The sequence below is a fragment of the Lepisma saccharinum genome, chromosome 15 (assembly GCF_977018435.1).
Source record: "Lepisma saccharinum chromosome 15, izLepSacc3.1, whole genome shotgun sequence".
Taxonomy (NCBI): domain Eukaryota; kingdom Metazoa; phylum Arthropoda; class Insecta; order Zygentoma; family Lepismatidae; genus Lepisma; species Lepisma saccharinum.
Genome location: NC_139243.1, coordinates 41150489 through 41172840, shown reverse-complemented (window position 1 = coordinate 41172840; position 22352 = coordinate 41150489). Strand labels below are relative to the sequence as shown.

Sequence of the window (22352 nt, the reverse complement as noted above, 5' to 3'; positions counted from 1 at the left end):
AAATTTGACCTGGCAACACAATAACTCTTCTGTTTGAAACAAGAACACCGTCATCGTCCATTACCCATTCTGGTTCAGCTTCATACCAATCGAGTACAAAGTTTACAGTAAGAACTTCCTTTTCCGAATGGTTGGGAACAATAGATGTGTTGCTATGAAAATTGACATTATCTTCAAGTGATGTTGGAGTATAGTGATGAATATGCTCCTTGTAATTAACTGGACAGAGGAACCGGAGCTCATTACTCTGCCTTACATGTTTAAGGATGAGTGTTCACTTGTATTAGCAGTCGTTCCTGTTAAATTGCACACTCCACTACTCGAAGGTACTTGACTTTGGGTCACGTTACTGCTAGTCCCGGGATGTGGTAACAAATTGGAATTATTACCATACCATAAAGAGTTATTCGCTGGATATATACTTGGCTGAGTTGCTGTAGTACTGCAAGAAGTAAATGGTGAAGTCCAGGGAGAGAATATCCAGGGTTGAGTAGGATATTGCACCATGGAATTTAAATTATTTGCATTCCACTGAGGTAAAGGTACATATGGATTCACCTGCATACTCTGCGAAGGCCTTAACCACGGTTCGGCTAAAGAAGGTTGAGATTGTTGTTTAGATTGTTCAGTGTTGCTTCGTACTGTGTTCCAATTACATTTACCCCGTTGGTTCCTTACTGGATGTTTATTATAACCACTTTGTGTATTTGGTTGAACACTATTCGGAGATGAAAAGGCTTCATCCGTTCATAAAGTATTTTGGATCTGTTGATTTGAGCATGGATTTGATTGCTGAACGTTGCTCGAAATTCTGCTTGCACCACCAATTGTTGTAGGTTCGGTATTTTGGGAAGATGTAAAATTTCTGGTCTTACGAAAATCTTGCGTTTTGACAGAAACTTGTCCAACATTGAATGATTGTTTGGATTTGTTGTTCAGAAATTTGGTTGTCTTATTTCTTCTCATAAATTCTTCCTGGTCCTCTGGAACTCTAAAAGATTTGTTTTTTTCCCGAATGAACCAAATCAATTCTGTCTAAAATAGATATCAGTCTGTCCATACTTGGTATGTCATGACATGACACATATTCTGACACATTTCTCGGTATTTGTCGCAACACTAACTGAATCATATCAGATTCAGATGGGTCTTCTTCCAAATTTGAATAGGCAGAATAGAGTTTCAATGCAAAAGTAGCTAAGTTTTCATCAACATTGGGATCATATTTTCTTGTTCGTAGAGCTGCCAATTGTGCTTGTACTACTTGTTCAGAAGCATAGTGATGCAAAAACTTTCCTACGAAATCCTGAAAACATGAAAATCTCTTCTTATGAGAATTATACCATAACAAAGCCTTGCCGTAAAAACACTTATATATACTATTCAGCCTGTATTCCTCCGGAACTCCCATTAGATTGAATGTTGAAACTAACTGATCAATATAGTCTCTAGGACTTTGTTTCTCTAAATTTCCCCCGAACTTTGGGAGTAGGTTCAAGTCACTCACTTTTAATATGCGTTGCATAGTCTCATTACAGCCAGTTACTATTGCTTGTGGAGGACGGTTATTCAACGAAGTCATCGAATTCTGAAGACGAGGTGTCATTGGGTCAAACGGTACTGTAGTTACTACTGTGCTATCCTGATTATTCGGACTAATGAAGTGTACATTACTTCTGGCAGTACCAAAACCTCTGCTGCGATTATATGTAGCATTAATTCGTTCAGAATTATTGTCTAACACACAACTATTTCTGCAAACTGTTAATGGGCAGGAATTGGTATGAATGCTACAGTTAATAGAATCCGTAGTCGTAGTATTTGTTGAACAGTCCGGGAAACAAGCATGGATATTGCTAGTGCAATTGTCAGGCGAGTTGTGAACAGAACCGGTGTTAAATTGCCCTTGTAATGAATTATCACAACCACATAAATCTCGTGTAACATATGAATTAGTGAAAGAAGTACTTGAACACTTTTTAGAATTAACATTATTGATGGCCTGATAACGCTCCCTAACTAATCTGCTTCTCTTCGTTCTCTTGCCCTTGTACATTTGCTATATATGCGTAATATTCGAATCTTCACTCCCAAAATCTGTTACATCTGTATCGGATGAAGTTGAGTTTGTATTTTTGCCTTTAAAAGAAACAAATTTCTTCTCTCTCTTAGCATGGTTTCTCTTCAAAGCTGTTATTGGAGTAATTTGTGCAGTTTGAGAATTGACATCGACTTGATTGGCTTCAGACACGTCAGATATTTTATCAACGGTTGGTGCATTATCATTCTCAGGAGCTAACACTTTTGTACTACTAATGTGCCCTATTTTTAGTTTTAATTACACCAATCTCATCTTCTAAGCGAGAAATAGATACTTGTTGTTCATTTAGTGTAATTTTAACAGCACTTATATTGCAGGTTTGTTCTTCCGCTTGTGACGTTAGTTCGACGAGATGTTCCTGATGAGAAGAAGTCTTTGCAATAAGTGATTCTATATTAGACTGCACACCACTTAATTCCTCTTTAACCTCATTTTTAAGGGCGTTAGTATTTATTTTGCAAGCATCAGCCACCTGTTTTATTTCTTCTCAGAGTTCAGCGCCAAACGTAACAAGAGACTGATTGAAACTTTCTGAAAGAGTCGCAGTTATTAACTCCTGACTTTCAGAAAACTTTTTCATTTGATCAGTGAGTTGCTGTTTCATATGCTCTTCGCTGTCTGTAAGCTGTTGTTTCATATGCTCTTCGCTGTCTGTAAGCTGCTGTTTCATCTGCGCTTGGCTGTCTGTAAGCTGCTGTTTCATCTGCTCCTGACTTTCTGTAAACTGCAACTGAACGTCATCCATTTTATGAATTATTGTCTCCAATAATGCATTGAAATTAGTATCTTTATTGTGTTCAGTCCCATGCTGGCTAAACATCGGATCACCTACTTTGCACAAGTACTGATCAAATGTATCAGAATTACTGGAATGTAACGCTGCTAACTGTAGACATTTATGGTGATATAATTTTCCACATTTGCGACAAGTTATACACTTAGCATTCTTATCTGGATCCTTACAACAACCCAAATTTTCAACATTGATTTCCGCATTGTCAGAAATCAAGCTTTCATCAATAGTTTGTCCTTTTCGTGTTGATCTTTTCCCTTTATCTGTCATTATTTAACTATATTATTAAGAAAAACGCATAGCTAAACACTTACTAATTCGAATCCTGGAAACTGGGTCGCCAAATTATTGAAACCTACACATTTGTATCAACATAAAACTAGATTTCAATATTAATATTTCTTGTATTTTTAACTTCGATATGGTACATAACTTTTTACAAACTGTTTACTCTATTCGATAGTCATATGTTTCATTTTGAACACGTACGTTCATAAATTCACATTACAAACTCATCATAACTCAACATAACACAACACGTACGTTCATAAATTCACATTACAAACTCATCACAACATTGTAACTATTGTGCTCGTCACATCCTGCACTCACGTGTGTTCAGCTACTGAAGGGATGAAAGAACAAATGGTTAAAACACTCTTCCGCTAATTCTAAAGTGAGCATCCTGAGTCACTTGCACACTTCGCCTCTGCTAATCTATGCAGCATAAAATAATGCAAGAACATAAGAGGTGCATTACAAGGTGAAACGATGAATCATGTCAATTGATTTGACGTTGGTAATCAACAAGAATTGTTTACACTAGAAAAAAGGTCCTCATTTGTAACATTTTTATTTCTCATGTACTAAAAAGCTTCATGCAATATTTCACAATTTTATGTTACAAGTAGGATGATAAAGGTCCAGGTCTGGATTTACAAAATCAAGTCTACAATAACTATCACATGAAAGAAGCAACCTGTTACCTGTTTGAATAAAATGGCAAGAACTACACATTTTGGTGTGTACAATTAGTTCCAATTGTAATCCCACTCATATGTACTCACGTGAGTGCGTTACGCACATCAGGTTAATCCAAATAATATTAATAGATTTACACATTAACGAAGACCAGCGATTCCATTTCCTTGTTCCAATTTTTCATTGCGTAACATTCCAAATATAATATATTCAATTTGGGAATATTACTCGTACCTTGTCGTACGTCTATAGAGTTTATTTTGGAGAAAACAAACTCTCCACCGCAAAATACGATAACGCTACGGCATTTCGATGGTGTTGCCATCTGTCGTAGATAAGCTAAACTATACTCTCCTCCCCCCCTTCCCTTTTTTTTCTTGTACGATTCCCGATCGTCAGTAACCAGTTCGCACCCGGTCTTCGAAACAACCACGTACAGTCGACTAGTAGCGGAGCAGGATCGGCTTGCCTACACGCAATTCCTTCGCCCACGTATTGCAATGGTGAGATGGGAATACAACTTTGGAAGCCACGATTTCTAGACTCGTGAAAAGGCGCACGAATGCAGTTACGTGATCCAGACCATGTGCTTGTGATTGTGATAAGGACCATCAGAAGGATTGCATTAAGGTATAGTGGACGTTTATAGATTCCGATCCTGTTGCCGACTTGCCCCGTTTTGAACTGTACAATTACTCCCCCTTCTCTTGTGATTATTGAGCGAGCTGTTTGTTTGGAGTTTCTTCTCCAACACATTACTACACCCCCCCCCCTTTTGACTTTTTTGGATATAAATTAACGTGCCGAGTATATTGGTACAGTGCTTCAGATAGTGAACTTTAATAATTTATGCACGCATTTTTTGGAACTGATAATAATACCAAGTCAAAGTACGCCCAATACGAAGCGTTAGGCATTTTTTTACTCCAATGTTTCGTATAAAAGTCCAATCCCAAAGAAAGAGCGATTAGCTGACTATTCTCATGCCTTTTGGAGAATGAATAATCGATTGTGACAAAAGAAAATAAATTTGTTTTCTTTACGCAAGGAGTTGCTGTATAGACCTAGTTGAAAGATAGGAAACAACGGTTTAAATCGCGTTCATCAAATGACACTGCTCATTTTTTGTAATTCTTCCCCTTTTTCCCTCTTTAATAAGTCATATCCCCGGAACACCTTAAACAGTAGCCTCAAAGCCATGCACAATATATATATATATATATATGTAATATACGTTTGCATGATTGTACGTAATTGTTAAGGATTCGTTGTTGTTGAAGAACACCTCCATAGATTGTTATCGGCCCTGTGTTGCCTTTTGTTAAGTAGTACAGTTACGGGAACGTAGATTTACAATTGGACGTGTTCCCGGTACTTGTTTGTAAAGAATAGTCCCCCTCTTAAAAAGAGAGGTTGAGGGTCATGTAAATAATATTTAACTTTCACGTTGTTATTAAAAAGGTTAAGATAGTCTAAAACTGTTGAAATAAAAGGAGGTTAAAATTGAAGTCCTTTTTTTTCTTTTATCTTTGCTTGCTTGCTTCTGTCCTGTTAGAGTTAAATCGAGCACATTGAAAGAATACAATATATATAAATATAGGTTTTTGAATAAGAGCAAGGATACCGTCCTTGAATGATTAAAGTCGTGTACATCTTTTCACTGCTCTACCCCCCCCCCCTTTTTTCTTCTTTTGAAGATTAAAGCGAATAATAAATTATGCATGCCTGTTTAATCAATTAGTATTAAGAGGGTTAATTGTAATTAAGTTTCTTTGTGTCGTCATTTGTTACAGGAAAATTTCTGTTGACAGCATAAATAAGCAAAGTACTAATTGGAACGGAATCTTCGTGATTTTTGACCGTTCCTCGGATTCCTGCGTTTAGCGGAACATGACGTTGCCTTTCTGTTGATGGTTTACGTGTTTGGAACATATATGCCCAACGGAAACGTAGCGTCAAAAGGTGTTTATGACCCTTGCATGGAGCAGGCACTAACAAGGGTATATTTACCACGCGCTTCCATTGACTATACATTAACGTACCGGGTTAGTTAGCTGCCTTAACCAGACAAGCGTCATAAAGTTTTGGTACCAGAGCAGGTTTAGTGATTTACTTTACCTTTTTCAAGTAACTTTGCAGAAAGAAGAAATTTTTACACAACCCCCTCCCAAAATTTTTTTCCTACTTAATTTTTCTTGTATTTTTTTTCTCCTTTGACATAATGACTATTGATGTACCATCCCCGTATGAACAATCAACGTTACCCCCCCCCCTTCTCCCTCCGTCTTGGATTTCCTTCAAGGTGTCATTCTTCCACAAAATTCCTCGCCTTTACGAGAAACAATTCGTTTCCAGACGGCATCCTTCCTGTTTAAGGGAGTGTCTCCTATCACCGGTGAGGATCTTATCCCTTTATATAATTTTTTGACCCTTCTCCATAAAATCATTGCCTTGGATTTGATGGATATTGAATCCCTCCTTCTAATGGCGTTACCATTTACCTTACACCCTCTTCGCGAAAGTTGGATGGAAGGTCTCCGACAGAAGTTGCCGTGGCATTCATTTTTGACACTGATCTGGCTCCGACTTATACCTGCTTCAGACATGCAAACATTTCGCTTTTCTATCCTTCACCGTATGCAACAACCAGACGAATCTCTGTTTTCCTTTCTCTGAGATGTGTATGATGCTACCCAGGTGCTGGCCGTTGAGTGGTCTGACCAGCATTTACTTGAGGTTTTGCTAGAAGGGGTGACTTTCCCTGCTCGTTCTTTACTTTTATGTTATCCCCGTCCCCAAAATATCCGTGAGTTTTTTAACTTGGCTCAACAAATGTTTCAACCTGAATTAAAATGGCATACGCACATGTATTCAGAGCCCCATATAAAAACGTGCCCATCTTCTCGTTTCGTAGATGCTTCGGATAGGCCTTGTGAACCCCCTCCTCATGTTCCTCAACATAGGGTCTTGGCAAGTTCGCCGCCCTCAATTTCCCATACACAGGTGGGTCAGACACTACATAATTTTGCTGCCCCCTAGACCTACTTATGTATCAACCTTTTTTTTTTTTTTTTTTTCAATTATTTAAATTGTCAACATAGGAAGTGTCTTAGATGTAAGGGTATTATGGTAATTTTTATATGCATTATTGTTATTAAGTGTATTATCCATATAAATGTGTCTGTTTTTCAATACAATGTTTATGGAGTGATATTATATAAAATTATTATTGTCTATAGTTTGGGTATTTTGGTTAATCACAAATATTTGTAATGCATGCGCTCTGTAATGATGCTACTTCCTTCTCTTCCTTCCTTCTGTAGGTTGTAGTCTTAACTTTCCTGTTTCTCTTTCTAACTTCTACCTATCATTATTCTTGATTTGATTCCTTTCCTTTTTTTTCTTTTTCATATTTTCACGAGACTACGACTATACTACAATTACGCCATGGGAGACTTCTGTTGCATCCTTGCTAGTGTAACCATCTTGCGACGAGTGTGTACTACGCCTCGGAACATTTCGCAGTGTTGCGCATCGCTTTAATTAATGTGTAGGCCTTTGCCTGGTAGTGATTCTGTGTTCTGGCGTCGCCCAGTTTGAAAACATTTTTGCTATCTGTTTTGCTAATTGATCTAAATGTGATGAAATTGGTAATTTTTGCCTGTGTATGATCTCTTTGCAATATTGGATCCGGGATGGCCAATATGGAGTTCCAGGTTAATTTAAGTGTCTTGTGGACTTTGATATATCATCTTTGTTGATATTTATGTAGGCATTTTCAACCGGTATGTTATTATACCTTGAAGGATTTTCTTTTTGCCACTATTAATATTATTCTAACTATTCCGGGTGTTATACTCTGAGCTTGATATTTATATTATGTTTTGGTTCAATTTATCATATGTAAACGCTTAGGAATTTTTTTCCCTGCAGGTTCCTTTTGGGGGATTGTACATTGTTGGTGTGCGTTTCTATTTTAATTGTATTTCTCTGCTCATATATGTATTCTTGCGTTAAAGCTGAGAAAATGGTCATTTTATAAACTATACATATTAGGGTGGTTGTTTTATGCATATTTTCATAATTTAAGTGCAACTCTTGGCTTGTAAGACTTTGAAGCTACTTGGTCGTTTAGGCCATTGTTTCCTTGTTACTTTATTTTGCGGGCAATTTTTCTTTCTTTTCCCAGGGCCCGGGAGTTTGTAACATTCCAAATATAATATATTCAATTTGGGAATATTACTCGTACCTTGTCGTACGTCTATAGAGTTTATTTTGGAGAAAACAAACTCTCCACCGCAAAATACGATAACGCTACGGCATTTCGATGGTGTTGCCATCTGTTGTAGATAAGCTAAACTATACTCTCCTCCCCCCCTTCCCTTTTTTTTCTTGTACGATTCCCGATCGTCAGTAACCAGTTCGCACCCGGTCTTCGAAACAACCACGTACAGTCGACTAGTAGCGGAGCAGGATCGGCTTGCCTACACGCAATTCCTTCGCCCACGTATTGCAATGGTGAGATGGGAATACAACTTTGGAAGCCACGATTTCTAGACTCGTGAAAAGGCGCACGAATGCAGTTACGTGATCCAGACCATGTGCTTGTGATTGTGATAAGGACCATCAGAAGGATTGCATTAAGGTATAGTGGACGTTTATAGATTCCGATCCTGTTGCCGACTTGCCCCGTTTTGAACTGTACAATTACTCCCCCTTCTCTTGTGATTATTGAGTGAGCTGTTTGTTTGGAGTTTCTTCTCCAACACATTACTACACCCCCCCCCCCCCCTTTTGACTTTTTTGGATATAAATTAACGTGCCGAGTATATTGGTACAGTGCTTCAGATAGTGAACTTTAATAATTTATGCACGCATTTTTTGGAACTGATAATAATACCAAGTCAAAGTACGCCCAATACGAAGCGTTAGGCATTTTTTTACTCCAATGTTTCGTATAAAAGTCCAATCCCAAAGAAAGAGCGATTAGCTGACTATTCTCATGCCTTTTGGAGAATGAATAATCGATTGTGACAAAAGAAAATAAATTTGTTTTCTTTACGCAAGGAGTTGCTGTATAGACCTAGTTGAAAGATAGGAAACAACGGTTTAAATCGCGTTCATCAAATGACACTGCTCATTTTTTGTAATTCTTCCCCTTTTCCCCTCTTTAATAAGTCATATCCCCGGAACACCTTAAACAGTAGCCTCAAAGCCATGCACAATATATATATATATATATATATATATGTAATATACGTTTGCATGATTGTACGTAATTGTTAAGGATTCGTTGTTGTTGAAGAACACCTCCATAGATTGTTATCGGCCCTGTGTTGCCTTTTGTTAAGTAGTACAGTTACGGGAACGTAGATTTACAATTGGACGTGTTCCCGGTACTTGTTTGTAAAGAATAGTCCCCCTCTTAAAAAGAGAGGTTGAGGGTCATGTAAATAATATTTAACTTTCACGTTGTTATTAAAAAGGTTAAGATAGTCTAAAACTGTTGAAATAAAAGGAGGTTAAAATTGAAGTCCTTTTTTTTCTTTTATCTTTGCTTGCTTGCTTCTGTCCTGTTAGAGTTAAATCGAGCACATTGAAAGAATACAATATATATAAATATAGGTTTTTGAATAAGAGCAAGGATACCGTCCTTGAATGATTAAAGTCGTGTACATCTTTTCACTGCTCTACCCCCCCCCCCTTTTTTCTTCTTTTGAAGATTAAAGCGAATAATAAATTATGCATGCCTGTTTAATCAATTAGTATTAAGAGGGTTAATTGTAATTAAGTTTCTTTGTGTCGTCATTTGTTACAGGAAAATTTCTGTTGACAGCATAAATAAGCAAAGTACTAATTGGAACGGAATCTTCGTGATTTTTGACCGTTCCTCGGATTCCTGCGTTTAGCGGAACATGACGTTGCCTTTCTGTTGATGGTTTACGTGTTTGGAACATATATGCCCAACGGAAACGTAGCGTCAAAAGGTGTTTATGACCCTTGCATGGAGCAGGCACTAACAAGGGTATATTTACCACGCGCTTCCATTGACTATACATTAACGTACCGGGTTAGTTAGCTGCCTTAACCAGACAAGCGTCATAATTGTTATATTATAAATCTTGCATTTTTCTATTTCTTTTGACATTAGTTTCCTTCGTTTAACAGCCTTTTGCATACAAATTAAAGTATTACATAGAATTTTCAGTAAAAAATGCAGGTTCGACCAGGATTCAAACCTGGGTCTCTGGCATTTTGCTCTACAACTGAGCTACCGAGCTGGCCTGGCTTCACCTGATCTTTCGTTGCCGCTGTATTACCTGCGTGGAATCATCTCAGCTAGTGCTACCGCAATGAGGTCTGTTGCTTTGAGACACAGTAGACGTTAACATTGCCTTGTTCCTCCCAGTGTACATCTCTACGCTGTAATGCATAGTTCCATATATAATATGCTGTACATTTTCAACAAATCTTTGTTTCAAATGTATTTCTCTGCCTCACAATTTCTTCATTTGAAAATTTAACAAATGTTTTATTCAGTATTGGAAAGGGGTTAATTTTAGCTAAATTTATCTAAAATTATCATATTCGAAAAACAACTTCACAAAATTTTAATATTATGTTGAACTTCAAGAAGTCTCACTAGATTTTTACTCTTTCCCCCATTTGATACAAGGCATCAAACTCTTGATATTTCAAAATTTTCAGTTTTGGGGAACTTATAGAACAAGAGTAACTACTACTCTTATTTTCAATAGTTTTTGGACTTACCTGATATTGCACAGTAAACCATTTCTTCTTCACGGTTATTTTGTGTCCCTAAGCAAGTGTGAAGTGAATATCTCCAGCGGTAAAGTAGCAAAAATATGCTGAGATGAATTATCTCCTGGATGTTGAGATGGGAAATAGAAAGTGATCAAGTAGGGGTATTACCAAGTTGAGCAACTACCCATCGGTACCAGATAAATCGCAATGTGGTGCACAAAAAAGCTTCCTTTACCTGCCTAATGTGATTAGTAACAGCAGTTTACCGAACAGTAGTTTCTTGATGTAGTCTTTCTGATCTTAAGATAATGGTATAAAAAGAGATTCAGGATCTTCTTGAAAATCCATGCCTAACACTGCAGTTTTAGACTCTATAGCAATGCTGTAGGTTTAGATGGCACTGCAATATTTAAGTGTGGAAAATAAATCTCCATTGTGATGTTGACCATGATTCAGGGGTGTGTGGGATCAGGGAAAAAGTTCCCATCCAAATCTTGACTTGAGGAATGACTTAATATTTTTGACATCGTGAAATTACTATACAGCAAAAAGCTATTGATTTGTCCTATTCTTGAATTGTCATGAAATCAGAACTTAATAATTCCTTAACTCAAATTTTTCCGTGTTATATAACTGAATATATATGAATATCAGAAAGATTGGAGAAATGACAATTACATTAGGGGAATTTTACTCTGAAGTGACAAGTTTGGGTGTTGATTTTTTGCTTTAAGTCCACTTTATGCACACGTAAGTTAATTCAAACTGGACATGGAATCTGGACCATTATGTGCATCCACTGGATATGAAACCCAAAACCCCTTGATTACAAGATGACAACCATCGAGGAAGTTTCACACCAGCCTTGGTGTGAAATTTCTCTTAGGGTTTGGTTTGATTTGAGTTGGTGTTTTAAGTCCACTTTATGCACAGTAAGGCTAATCGGGACTGGACCTACAGTTTAAAGTGGAATCCAAACCACTTGTGCCTCCATCGGGTATCGAACCCAGGACCCCTTGATTACAAGGCAATGACGCTACCACTGCGCCATGGGGGAGGCCCATTTCTCTTAGGGATAAATGGGTTCAGAGCACAAGTATCATAACTCCACTTCCCATGGAAATGAAGTTACATGTACGAGGTCTGACAACTAAGTTCACGAACTTATCCTAGAAAATACGCTACATACTTTATTGCTGAATAGCGCTGTGGTCACCTTCAAAGTACTCCCTTTGGAAAGCTATACACCGATGCCAGTGATGCCACGAAGCAATTTTGGAACTCTGTTTCTGGAATGGCCTTCGGAGCTGCCGTCGTATTAGCCTTAATGTCCTCAATGTCATCAAAATGTCTTCCTTTCAAAACTTGTTTGATTTTCGGGTAAAGAAAGAAATCATAGGGGGCAAGGTCAGGTGAATATGGCAGTTGGTCTACCGAAGTCATTTGTTTCCTGGTAAAAAATTCCCGTACAGACAGTGCCGTGTGCGCAGGTGCATTGTCGTGATGCACGAACCATGAGTTGTTGGTAAAAAGTTCTGATCGTTTGCGTTTGCGATCAATCTTTACTTGGTCTGCTATGAATCTCATGGTCAGTCGTCGATTCCCTTGCACAATTTGACGACTTTTGGCAATGTCTTCATCTGTTTGGCTCGTTACTGGCTGCCCTACCCTTTTTTCATCACTCACTTGTTCCCTCCCCTCAGAAAACCGTTTAATCCATTTGAACACCACTGTTTTCTTCATGGCATTCTCGCTGTATACCTGCACTAACATTTCCAAAACTTCACTCCCACTCTTACCCAGTTCCACCAGAAATTTGATGTTTGTTCGTTGCTCTAATTCCAGCTCAGTCATTTTCACACAAGCAAGCACAAACAACAATGCTCGCCACTCAGCACAAATCCACCACGAGTCGACGCGAACACTGCTGTGAGACACTGAAATACCAAGGTTACAAAATCTTACAGAGCTGCTTGTATAGTGCTGTCTTAAGCGCCAAACGGTGGCGAGTTCATGAACTTAATTGTCAGACCTTGTATAACTTTGATCTGTAAGTACCAAAATTTCAGTGTGGAAGTAAGTATCTCCTAAGTTTCAAATTCTTGCTTATAGAGAGACACTATGTTTGTGCTCCAACACCTTCCCTCTTTTGTTCAGAGCACAAAGTCAGTATGTTCATTCATGTAAATGACAAGATGAAGTGTGAAGGTGCATTTAGGAATGTCGATGGTTCTTGTTCAGAATATCAACCAGATTAAAACATGTCTTCTGTTGATACAATGAAAGATAAGTCACACCATTAAATCTCAGCTGGACATTTGGATGACACCAAGGCAGCTGTTTTCCAGTTTTCCTCTACTATCCAAAAATCGCTATGATATTCCAAAATCTGAAAAATTATGTATGCTTAGAATTTGTTCTAAAACATTCATGTGAACCTTCGTGTTGTTTGCTTTTGCTGTTGTCTAGATATTAACAACAGATTAATAGACTACCGAGAAGGCTCTACAACAAATTCTAAGCATATTTAATTTTTCAGTTACCAGCTGAGCAGTCTCAACATCAAGTGATTTGCTTGAGTGACGAAACTGAGAGCAAAAGACCATTTACTGGCAGTGGTACTAGGCAAGTGTTATTGCTGCATGATAACATCAGGCTGCACATGGCAAAAGGAACTAAGAAGATTTTCTATTCATTGGGTTGGAAAGTTCTGCCTCATGCAACTTATTCCCCTGACTTGCCCCTTCAGACTACCACCTGTTCTGGTCAGTGCAGCACCACCTAGTGGATTCTCACTTCAGAAATCTTCAAGAGGTGGAAAATAGCATTATTAAGTTTGTAGACTCTAAACTGCCACCATTATATCACCAACTGCCCAAAGACGGCAAAAGTGAATACATTCCAATGGAGATTACTTTGCCGATTAAAATGTAAGACTATTTTCATTAAAAAAAACATTTTCTTTCTTTAAAAAGGGCTGAGAATTAAGTTTTACACCTAATACTTCACTTTTTTTGCCACTTATAGCTAATAGCGAATTAACTTCAGTTGAGATGCACTTTCATTGTATGATTTCAGAGTGAAGTTATGCTGGAAAACCAGTCAAGAAGCTTGAACAGAAACACAAAATTTTCCAAACTATAACACAGTGTCCTTACATCACAAACTCAGCATCACCCTTATACAGCCACTATGAATAAAGCACCAAAGATCGAACATCTACTGGTACACCAGTGTCCAAACATAAAAAAAATTTGCAATTGTGATTCACACTCTTCATATTCAAACACACATACACACACACACACATATACATATGTATCTCTCTCTCTTTGTGTGTGTTTCTATGTTTTTTAGACATACTTTTGAAATGTTTCCCCACTTGTTGGTACATGGTTTCTACACTCAAATACAATTATTTTCAACATGAGGGTGATATCTATCAGAAAACTAAATGCGTAGCCATGGGTGATCTCCTATTAGCTCCCATAGCCAACACAGTGATGCATCTGGCAGGATGCACCAGAATCTCATCAGATACAGTTCATCAGATGTAGTTCATTCTTGCACAAGAACGAATTTCATTGTTACCACCCAATAATGAAAATGCCTCTATTCCCTCCCACCCAAAAAATATACCACTAGGATCTTTTATGTCAAAATTTCCTCTTTCTCTTTTACACAAACGTACATGTTCATTTTAACATACCAATTCTTACTGTTAACACAACAAAAAATGACTATGCCCCAAAAGTATGTTACTGTATATATTCTAACAAAGTTCCCTTTCTCCCGCTTGTACAAGTAAGAGCTGTGATGGTCTAGTTGGTAGGGCATCTGACTGCCATGTGGGAGACCCAGGTTTGATTCCCACGGTGGGTGATCTAAGGTCAGAATTTTTCCGGCTTTGTATACTGAATATAATATAGCAGCTCCAGGGCTCACCTAGCCTCCTATCAATGGGTACCTGGGGGCATCCTAGGGAGGGGGGGTAAAGGTGGCTGGAGCCTGGTGCTGATCACATTACCTTCAAAATAGTCGAGATCGAGAACGTGTAGGGCCATAACCCCACATCCCATAAATGTGTCTTCATGGCACGGTGATGTATGCATGGGGAACTTTACCTTACCCTTGTACAAGTATTGAACTTCATTCTAACAAAACAATGAATTCTTATTGTTGTTAACCCAAGAATGCAAAACACACCTACCCCCCCCCCCCCCCACCAAAATGCATGTCACTGTGGATGTTTTCTGACAAAATTCTCCCTTTAAACCCCATTGTAGAAATACCTTGTTCGTTCTAGCACATGAATATCCTTAGCTGATTAAACGCAACTATTAATATATATACAGGGGATGGACAAAAATATGGACACTCCACGACATCGGAATGGGTGATATCGGTGCAATTTGCCACTTGAATTCGGATGCAGTGCAACATTCTTTTGTTTTACACTGTGAAAAAGGATTCTGTCAGACTGGTAGGAGTCGACAGTTGCACTGTAGATAACATGCAGTGCAGTTGATACTGAATCATGTCCGAGCTGACAGTGTTTCAAAGTGGGCAAATTGTTGGTGCCCACCAAAGTAGCCATGTTATTTGGTGTATCGAGAGGGATTCTATCCAAGATCAAGATGACATAATAGTGTGTCCAGAAAGATAACATCAGATAAACACCTGCGTGGACGAAAATGTACACTGAGTGACACAGACAGAAGGACACTTACAAGGGAGGTTATCTAAGTGTTCCCCTCCGATTCCCATGAAACTTGGCAGGTGTATAGAGGGGCCCAAAGGAAGAAATACATGTTGTTGTTTTTTTTGTTTTTGTTTCAGCTAAAAAACTGTTTTAGGGGGCAACCCCCCCTCAAATGTCAAGATGAGGACAAATTGAAGTGTGGATCTGACACCTGGATCCCCGTCTGATTTCCATGAAACTTGGCAGGTGTATAGGGGGGCCCAAAGGAAGAAATATGTGTTTTTTTGTTTCGGCTAAAAAACTGTTTTAGGAGGCAAACCCCTCCCCCCTCAAATGTCAAGATGAGGACAAATTCAAGTGGGGATCTGACCCCGAAACCACGTAAATATGGCATAGGAAGAACACGCACATATAATTGGAAAACACAAAGCACAGAGCTGTGTTTGCCAGTGATATGCACTTCATATCTCAAGTGTTCTACTTGTGTATCTGCCAGTACTATAAGCACATAACTTCAACCACCATCGTCCTTCACAATAGTACTTGCGTCTGGTACCGACAATCCTACAGTTCTGTGCTGTGTGTGTTCCAATTATATGTGCGTGTTCTTCCTATACCATATTTATGTGGTTTCGGGGTCAGATCCCCACTTCAATTTCTCCTCATCTTGACATTTGAGGGGGGATGTTTTGCCCCCTAAAACAGTTTTTTAGCTGAAACACAAGAACACAAATTTCTTCCTTTGGGCCCCTCTATACACCTGCCAAGTTTCATGGAAATCGGAGGGGAACACAGGGGTAAGATCCCCCCACTTCAATTTTTCCTCATCTTGACATTTGGGGGGGGGGGGGGTTGCCCCTAAAACAGTTTCTTTAGCTGAAACACAAAAAGACATATTTCTTCCTTTGGGTCCCTCTATACACCTGCCAAGTTTCATGAAAATTGGAGGGGGACACAGGGGTCAGATCACCACCTCAATTTCTCCTCATCTTGACATTTGAGGGGGGTTTTCATTTTCCTGCATTTTAAGTTAGTTTTAGCTTGCTCCCCTGAAAAACGTAAAATTGAATCCCAACAATGCCGCGTTATATATCGCAGACCTACGGGAGAGTATAATTGCAGCAATAGACACTATCGACAGGACCATGTTGATGTGAGTGTGGCAAGAAGTAGACTATCGCGTTGATGTGTGCCATGTCACCTGTGGTGCACACATTGAACATTTGTAGGTGTTCCTCATTCATTCTGGACTGGTTTCATTAACGTAAGTTCAATACTTCACTTGCAATCAATTTTTGTAAACTTTCAATTATTTATGAAACACCCGATATAAGGCATTTTAGCACAATAATATTTTAAGCTTATTATTACTCAAAAATTAAATAAAAATTCCACTTTGCCATTGAATACCAAGCTTCCACTCTCACATCACCTATCTCCCCTATATACACCTGGAATCCAGAAAACACTGATACTTGACTATGGCACTTTTCACACCTTCAGTTTCAAGGCTGGAAAGACAAGTGTTGCTTGTGCATCTCTTATCATCAGTCTTCCCTCATAGTCACTTATCACTCATCACTTATATCGAAGCAGAAACACTGAGGGATCTGACCTTGCCAGTTCACCAGCTTAAGTGGAGTTCACCAGTGGAGTGACTTGCTACTGCAACCCTCCTCCTGGCATGCCAGACCCTCCCCTCAAGTCCCAAGCTTCCACTCTGGCATCACATGCCTCCCATATACAGGACCATGATAGAATTCTAGAATTCCCAGTTATCAAGGCGAACTTTCCAAAACTCCAAGGGTACAAGCAGATGTTTTCTCTATTTCAACCTTAATTGATTGATTTGGTGTTTAAGTCCACTTTATTCACAGTAAGGCTAATTGGGACTGGACATACAGTTCAAAGTGGGATTCGAACCACTATGTGCCTCCACCGGGTATCGAACCCGGGACCCATTGATTATAAGGCAACGACGCTACCACTGTGCCAGGAGGCCCTATTTCAACCCTAAGCATTACCGCCTCTAACCACCCACATATACAAACACAAATATATGAACAATATAGAAACGGTCTGTGTGATTCCAATGTATCCAAAAATTCTAATTAAACTGTATATATATTTAAAATATTTAATTTAAGGTGCAGAATTTATATTTGCCATTTCACATACTGAGACTCGAACTACATCTACAAACACAAGTCACAAATGTTACGGGATATATTAATCTACGAAAAAATTGTTAATTGTATATGAATTTCAAACTCAAATTTACCTAATCAACTTCAAGATATCTTATCTTGTAATAATCTTACCTCTGTCAGATAGACGACACTAACAAAGTAAAGGAATTGAGAGAATTCTCTTTTATTTTCCACACTGCATTTTTCATGAAAAATTGCCTTAGGGCATTAATAAATATTTATAAATTTAATGGGATTTGGATTAATAAAAGTTGCAATTTTTCATCTACGGATAAAAGTTCATGCAGAATACACCCATAATTCCCAGAGGCAATAATTCATGCACAATTACAGGTGTTCCCAGTGAGTAGCCACCCTGAGCCACTAAATACAGGCATTTGACCATGGGCCTGAGAAATCACTTTCCACGTACAGAAATTAATTTTGGTAAGATGGTAAGTATTGCCAAGGGGAGGCAATTGCAACACGCCACTTTAAAACTTATATAAAAAATTTGCAGCTGCCACTTTGAAAAATATCCTACTTATTTGCTTCAAGTAAAACATTATAACTCTGAAAGTAATAGTGATAAAGGCATGATTCATAGACCATTTTCTTCAGCATGAACACGGCTACAAGAATATTCATGCATGGAACAGCATTTGTAATAAAAAAGGATAAACCTGAAAAAATATTTTTCTTCACAAAAATTTGGCTATTTCCCCACCTCCATGTTCATCACTTCAGAACATCTGTGTTGGAAACAGTCCTGATATATTGGGTGAAACATGTTCCTCTCCACTTAAAAGAATGGTATTTTCTGGAGGAATAATTATTATACAGGGCGTCATTTTAATGGCACCCACGGACCACAGATTCGTATAGAGGACATCAAAACAAACAAGTTTTCTCAGTAACATTTTTCTCTTTGGTGCGTCGATTCGATGCTACAGCCGTTCAAAAAAGACCGTTTTGCCACCTGAAAGCTGGCAACCACACACAACATTTGATCGTATCTGTGACGTCATTTCCTGCGGCGAAAGAGCACATGGCAGGGTTGCCAGGAAAACACAAATTTTGTGAAAAATGACAAACTACCAACCACATAATTAGCTGTAAAACGAAGTGAGAAAGGCACCCAGTAGACCGAACATTGTAGCCTACCAGCCAGAAGATCAGCAGTCATCTCAGTAGAAGAGGGAGGTGAACCAACCATATGAGAAATGGTAAAAAACGTATTCAAAATGAAGTGTCAATATCGGATTTTGTCTCAGCCTACATGTCAAATATCAACAACAATAAATTTTATTGGACTTGCAGCTTACATGTGACTGTTTACGCCCAGCTACATGTCAATTATATTTGCAAATCTCGTTGCAAGGTTGATATCTACAGGTTTGTGTCCAGATGCCATGTGGTACTTTTGTGCTGATAACGGAAGTATTCGAAGTTCACGTTGTTACATTACGGCTAAAACACGTACAACCACAGTAACAATCTAATGATGAATCAGTAGCGAATATACTGCCCTGCTCACAGTTTCAAACTATTACATGCGTATCCGGTGCGTAGATAAACGTAGTCGTCAGAAAGTTTGTTTTACTACTACTTATATCCCTGTAATTTTTTTATTTTTTTTATTATTTTTTTTTTCCTCATAATGCCCTGAATATACTAATTATGTGTTGCTTACCTTTGGAATTTTGAGTACTTTCATTTCTATTTTGTCATCTGTTCAGTGTGTCACCGACAACTAGTATCAGAAAGACGAAGTTGATAGACTCTATGGCAACTTGGTAACTAGATTTGCAAATATTTGACATGTAAGCTGAGACAAAATTCGACATGACCACTTCCACTTGAATTCTATTTTCTTTCTACCATTTTTCGTATCGTTTGTTTACTTCCTGTTAGGTTACAGAACGTGTTTTCTCGATTTGTTTTACAGTACATAATGTCGCTGATTGTAGCTATGTCATTTTTCACAGAATATGTGTGTTCCTGGCAACCCTGGAACGCGTAGCTTCACCACGGGATATGACGTCACAAATGCAATCAAATTTTGTGTGTGGTTGCCAGCATTCAGGCGGCAAAACGGGCTTTTTTGAACGACTTTAGCGCCGAAACGATGCACCAACGAGAAAAATGTTACTGAGAAAAGTTGTTTGTTTTGATGTCCTCTATACGAATCTGTGGTCCATCTGTGGTCCGTGGGTGCCATTAAAATGACACCCTGTATATTATACACTGCTACAGCAAGCTTTCAGCTGGTTACACTGTTACTTTACACAATGATTACAACAGAGTCAATCCATGTAGGTTATTTCTAGTTAAACAAAGTAGAATCTTGTACAAAAAACTGGTGTTTGGGTCGCTCTAAAATCAATATCACAAAAGATAAAATACTGTTTTTAATGAACTTTTTCTCCCTGGTCAAAACTCAGTGACGGATAAGAACACAGCACCTGTTTTCCATTATTTTTTAAAGTCAACTTTGTGCCTCTTGTCTCTTTCTTTATATATCTATAATGTCCTCATTTAGTACTATTAGTGTAAATTAGTGCCATCATAATAATGGTTATGAGAAAGGAAAGAATCAACTAATGACTGAGGAAACTCCTGAAATCAGTATAATATTCTAAAAATATCAACCACATACATAAATACACAAATTTAAAAAAAATAAATAAATAAAACTGAGTATGACAATACACAAACATAATCCATGCTTCAAATATCAGAGTACGCATGTTCCTAAAAAAATGCATTCAAGGAATATTTATTCCCTCCTTGTAAATTTCCTCTTTCAAATACAACTGAAGATCAGGAAGAGACATTTATTAATACTATAATTTCTTTGGTAACTGAAGTAAATTCACTACCAGTACAAAATCTATTACAAATTTATGAGAGATGTCAAGTGAGGAAGGAGAGTTTGGTTACAGCATATGAAACATTTGATGTGGTTCCAACTGTACTCTGAAAATATTTAATCACTGATAATTTTTATCATTACATTCTTTTAGGGGTACTACTTAGCTAGTTAAAATTAAGTATCATTATTGTCACAATGTTGGCAGTGGGTGGGCAATTTACTTTCAATGCAAATAGCACCATACAAAATGGGTGAAATTATCAATTTCATGGTTTGTAACATGTCTTCTGGAAATCTGAAAGTTGCATGCCAAGAGGTGACAGAGATTGAAACACTTACTGCTAGCTTGAGAACAAGATCTCGTATGACAACATTACTTACACATGTCAAGATAGTTTCTTTTGTACACCATGAGACATAACAATATAAACAATATTATCTCAGTAATTACAAGAGCTTCAAAGATGTACAGCACTGTATCATTAACAATATCTCCACTTGCAAGTCAAAAGTCTTTAGAATGTGGAACAGCATCTCAGGTTGCTGATTAGTAAGCATTGAGTATATTGCAATTGTGTATTGCACTATTTTATACATTGGCCAATCCATAGTCCTGTAACGTGTATTGTGGCATTTGTTACTCTTGTAAAATATATTTTATATATATTAAATATATATATTATATATATTTATAAAAAAGATAAATCTTGGTGTTTTGTGTTGTAGTTACAAGCAAAATGCTATTAGTCTTCAACAAGTGACAAAAACATGGAAGAAACATAAATTGCCATATTTTATAGGGATGGGTTGATATGAAATGTTGCCTGATCCCGATAAATTACCAATATAAAATTTACTGATACAGATAAGCAATATTCTACCAAAATAGTATACATTCCAATTGGTCCTTGAAGAACCTGAATGATTATTGACTTCCTTATTAAATGTGAATTTTGAGGCAACTGCAGTGCAAAAGAAGTTGCATATCTAGACATTTACTTCATTAAAAATTATGGCACGGAGATTATCCATAAAAAATATTACAAAATGGCAGAACTTTGCACTCAATTATAAGATATTTATAGATATATTGGATCTGTAAAATAATCGGTAATTTTACCGATACACCAATATGCCTTTATCAGCCGATACCGACAGAGTCAATTAATCTGTCGCATCCCTAATACTTTGCATTGATACAGTACATATAATTTTAATAATTTTTCACCTGGAGCAGATTTTTCTCCCAACTCCATGACTAATTCACGATTTAAAAAAAAAAATCTCGTGCATATATCCAAGCATAAGGAAAAAAAAAGTTTGAGGAAATATGGTTGACATAATGTCATACTCAGTTTAATCTTGTAAAGACATTAAAAAACACATGCTTACCCCATTTCTCCTTCTACAGTTGGGGTCTCACTTTCAGTCGGCTGTTCAGTCTTCTTCACTTCTTCGGATACTATTTCTACAATGTCATCATCACTGTCTATGAATGTACTAGCACCAGACTGTACACTATCACCACTCACACCCAAATGTACACCTCCCTCCTCTCTAAACGTATTTGTCCTAGCATCAGTCTGTAGGAACGGCAGGGAGGAATTGTCACCAACACTGTAAATAATCTGTTGCTCCATTGGTTCAGATTTAACAACTGTTGAGGATTCTGGCTGCGAAGCATTTCTGATTGTCTCTTCATGAGAAGGAACATCTTGAGGCTCAGACTTCACTGTGCAACTCACAAAATTAGTTGCTGGCTCTTGAGGTGGGGGCAAACACTGATCACGTAAATCTAGCTTCTGCCTGCTCCTGGCCTTTAGATGTGGTGATGAGAGTGAGGCACTCACAGCCTGCAAAGACAATGAACAAGAGAATAAAAGGGATGGACTATAATGGAAATTTGATATTGCAATACATCATCAAGAAAATATCGTCACAGATGA

The 22352-nt window shown here is 37.9% G+C and overlaps 1 protein-coding gene across 5 annotated transcripts in view; it reads right to left on the bottom strand.

Moving 5' to 3' along the window:
• The window catches only part of LOC145999687 (uncharacterized), a 112774-nt gene that overhangs the window by 61246 nt on the left and 29176 nt on the right, over positions 1-22352 (bottom strand). For all 5 annotated transcript variants that reach the window (XM_083136901.1, XM_083136899.1, XM_083136900.1 and 2 more), the window contains exon 3: positions 21799-22259. In XM_083136901.1, the coding sequence (XP_082993027.1) occupies positions 21799-22259 (461 nt within the window). The remainder of the gene's footprint in view (positions 1-21798; positions 22260-22352) is intronic.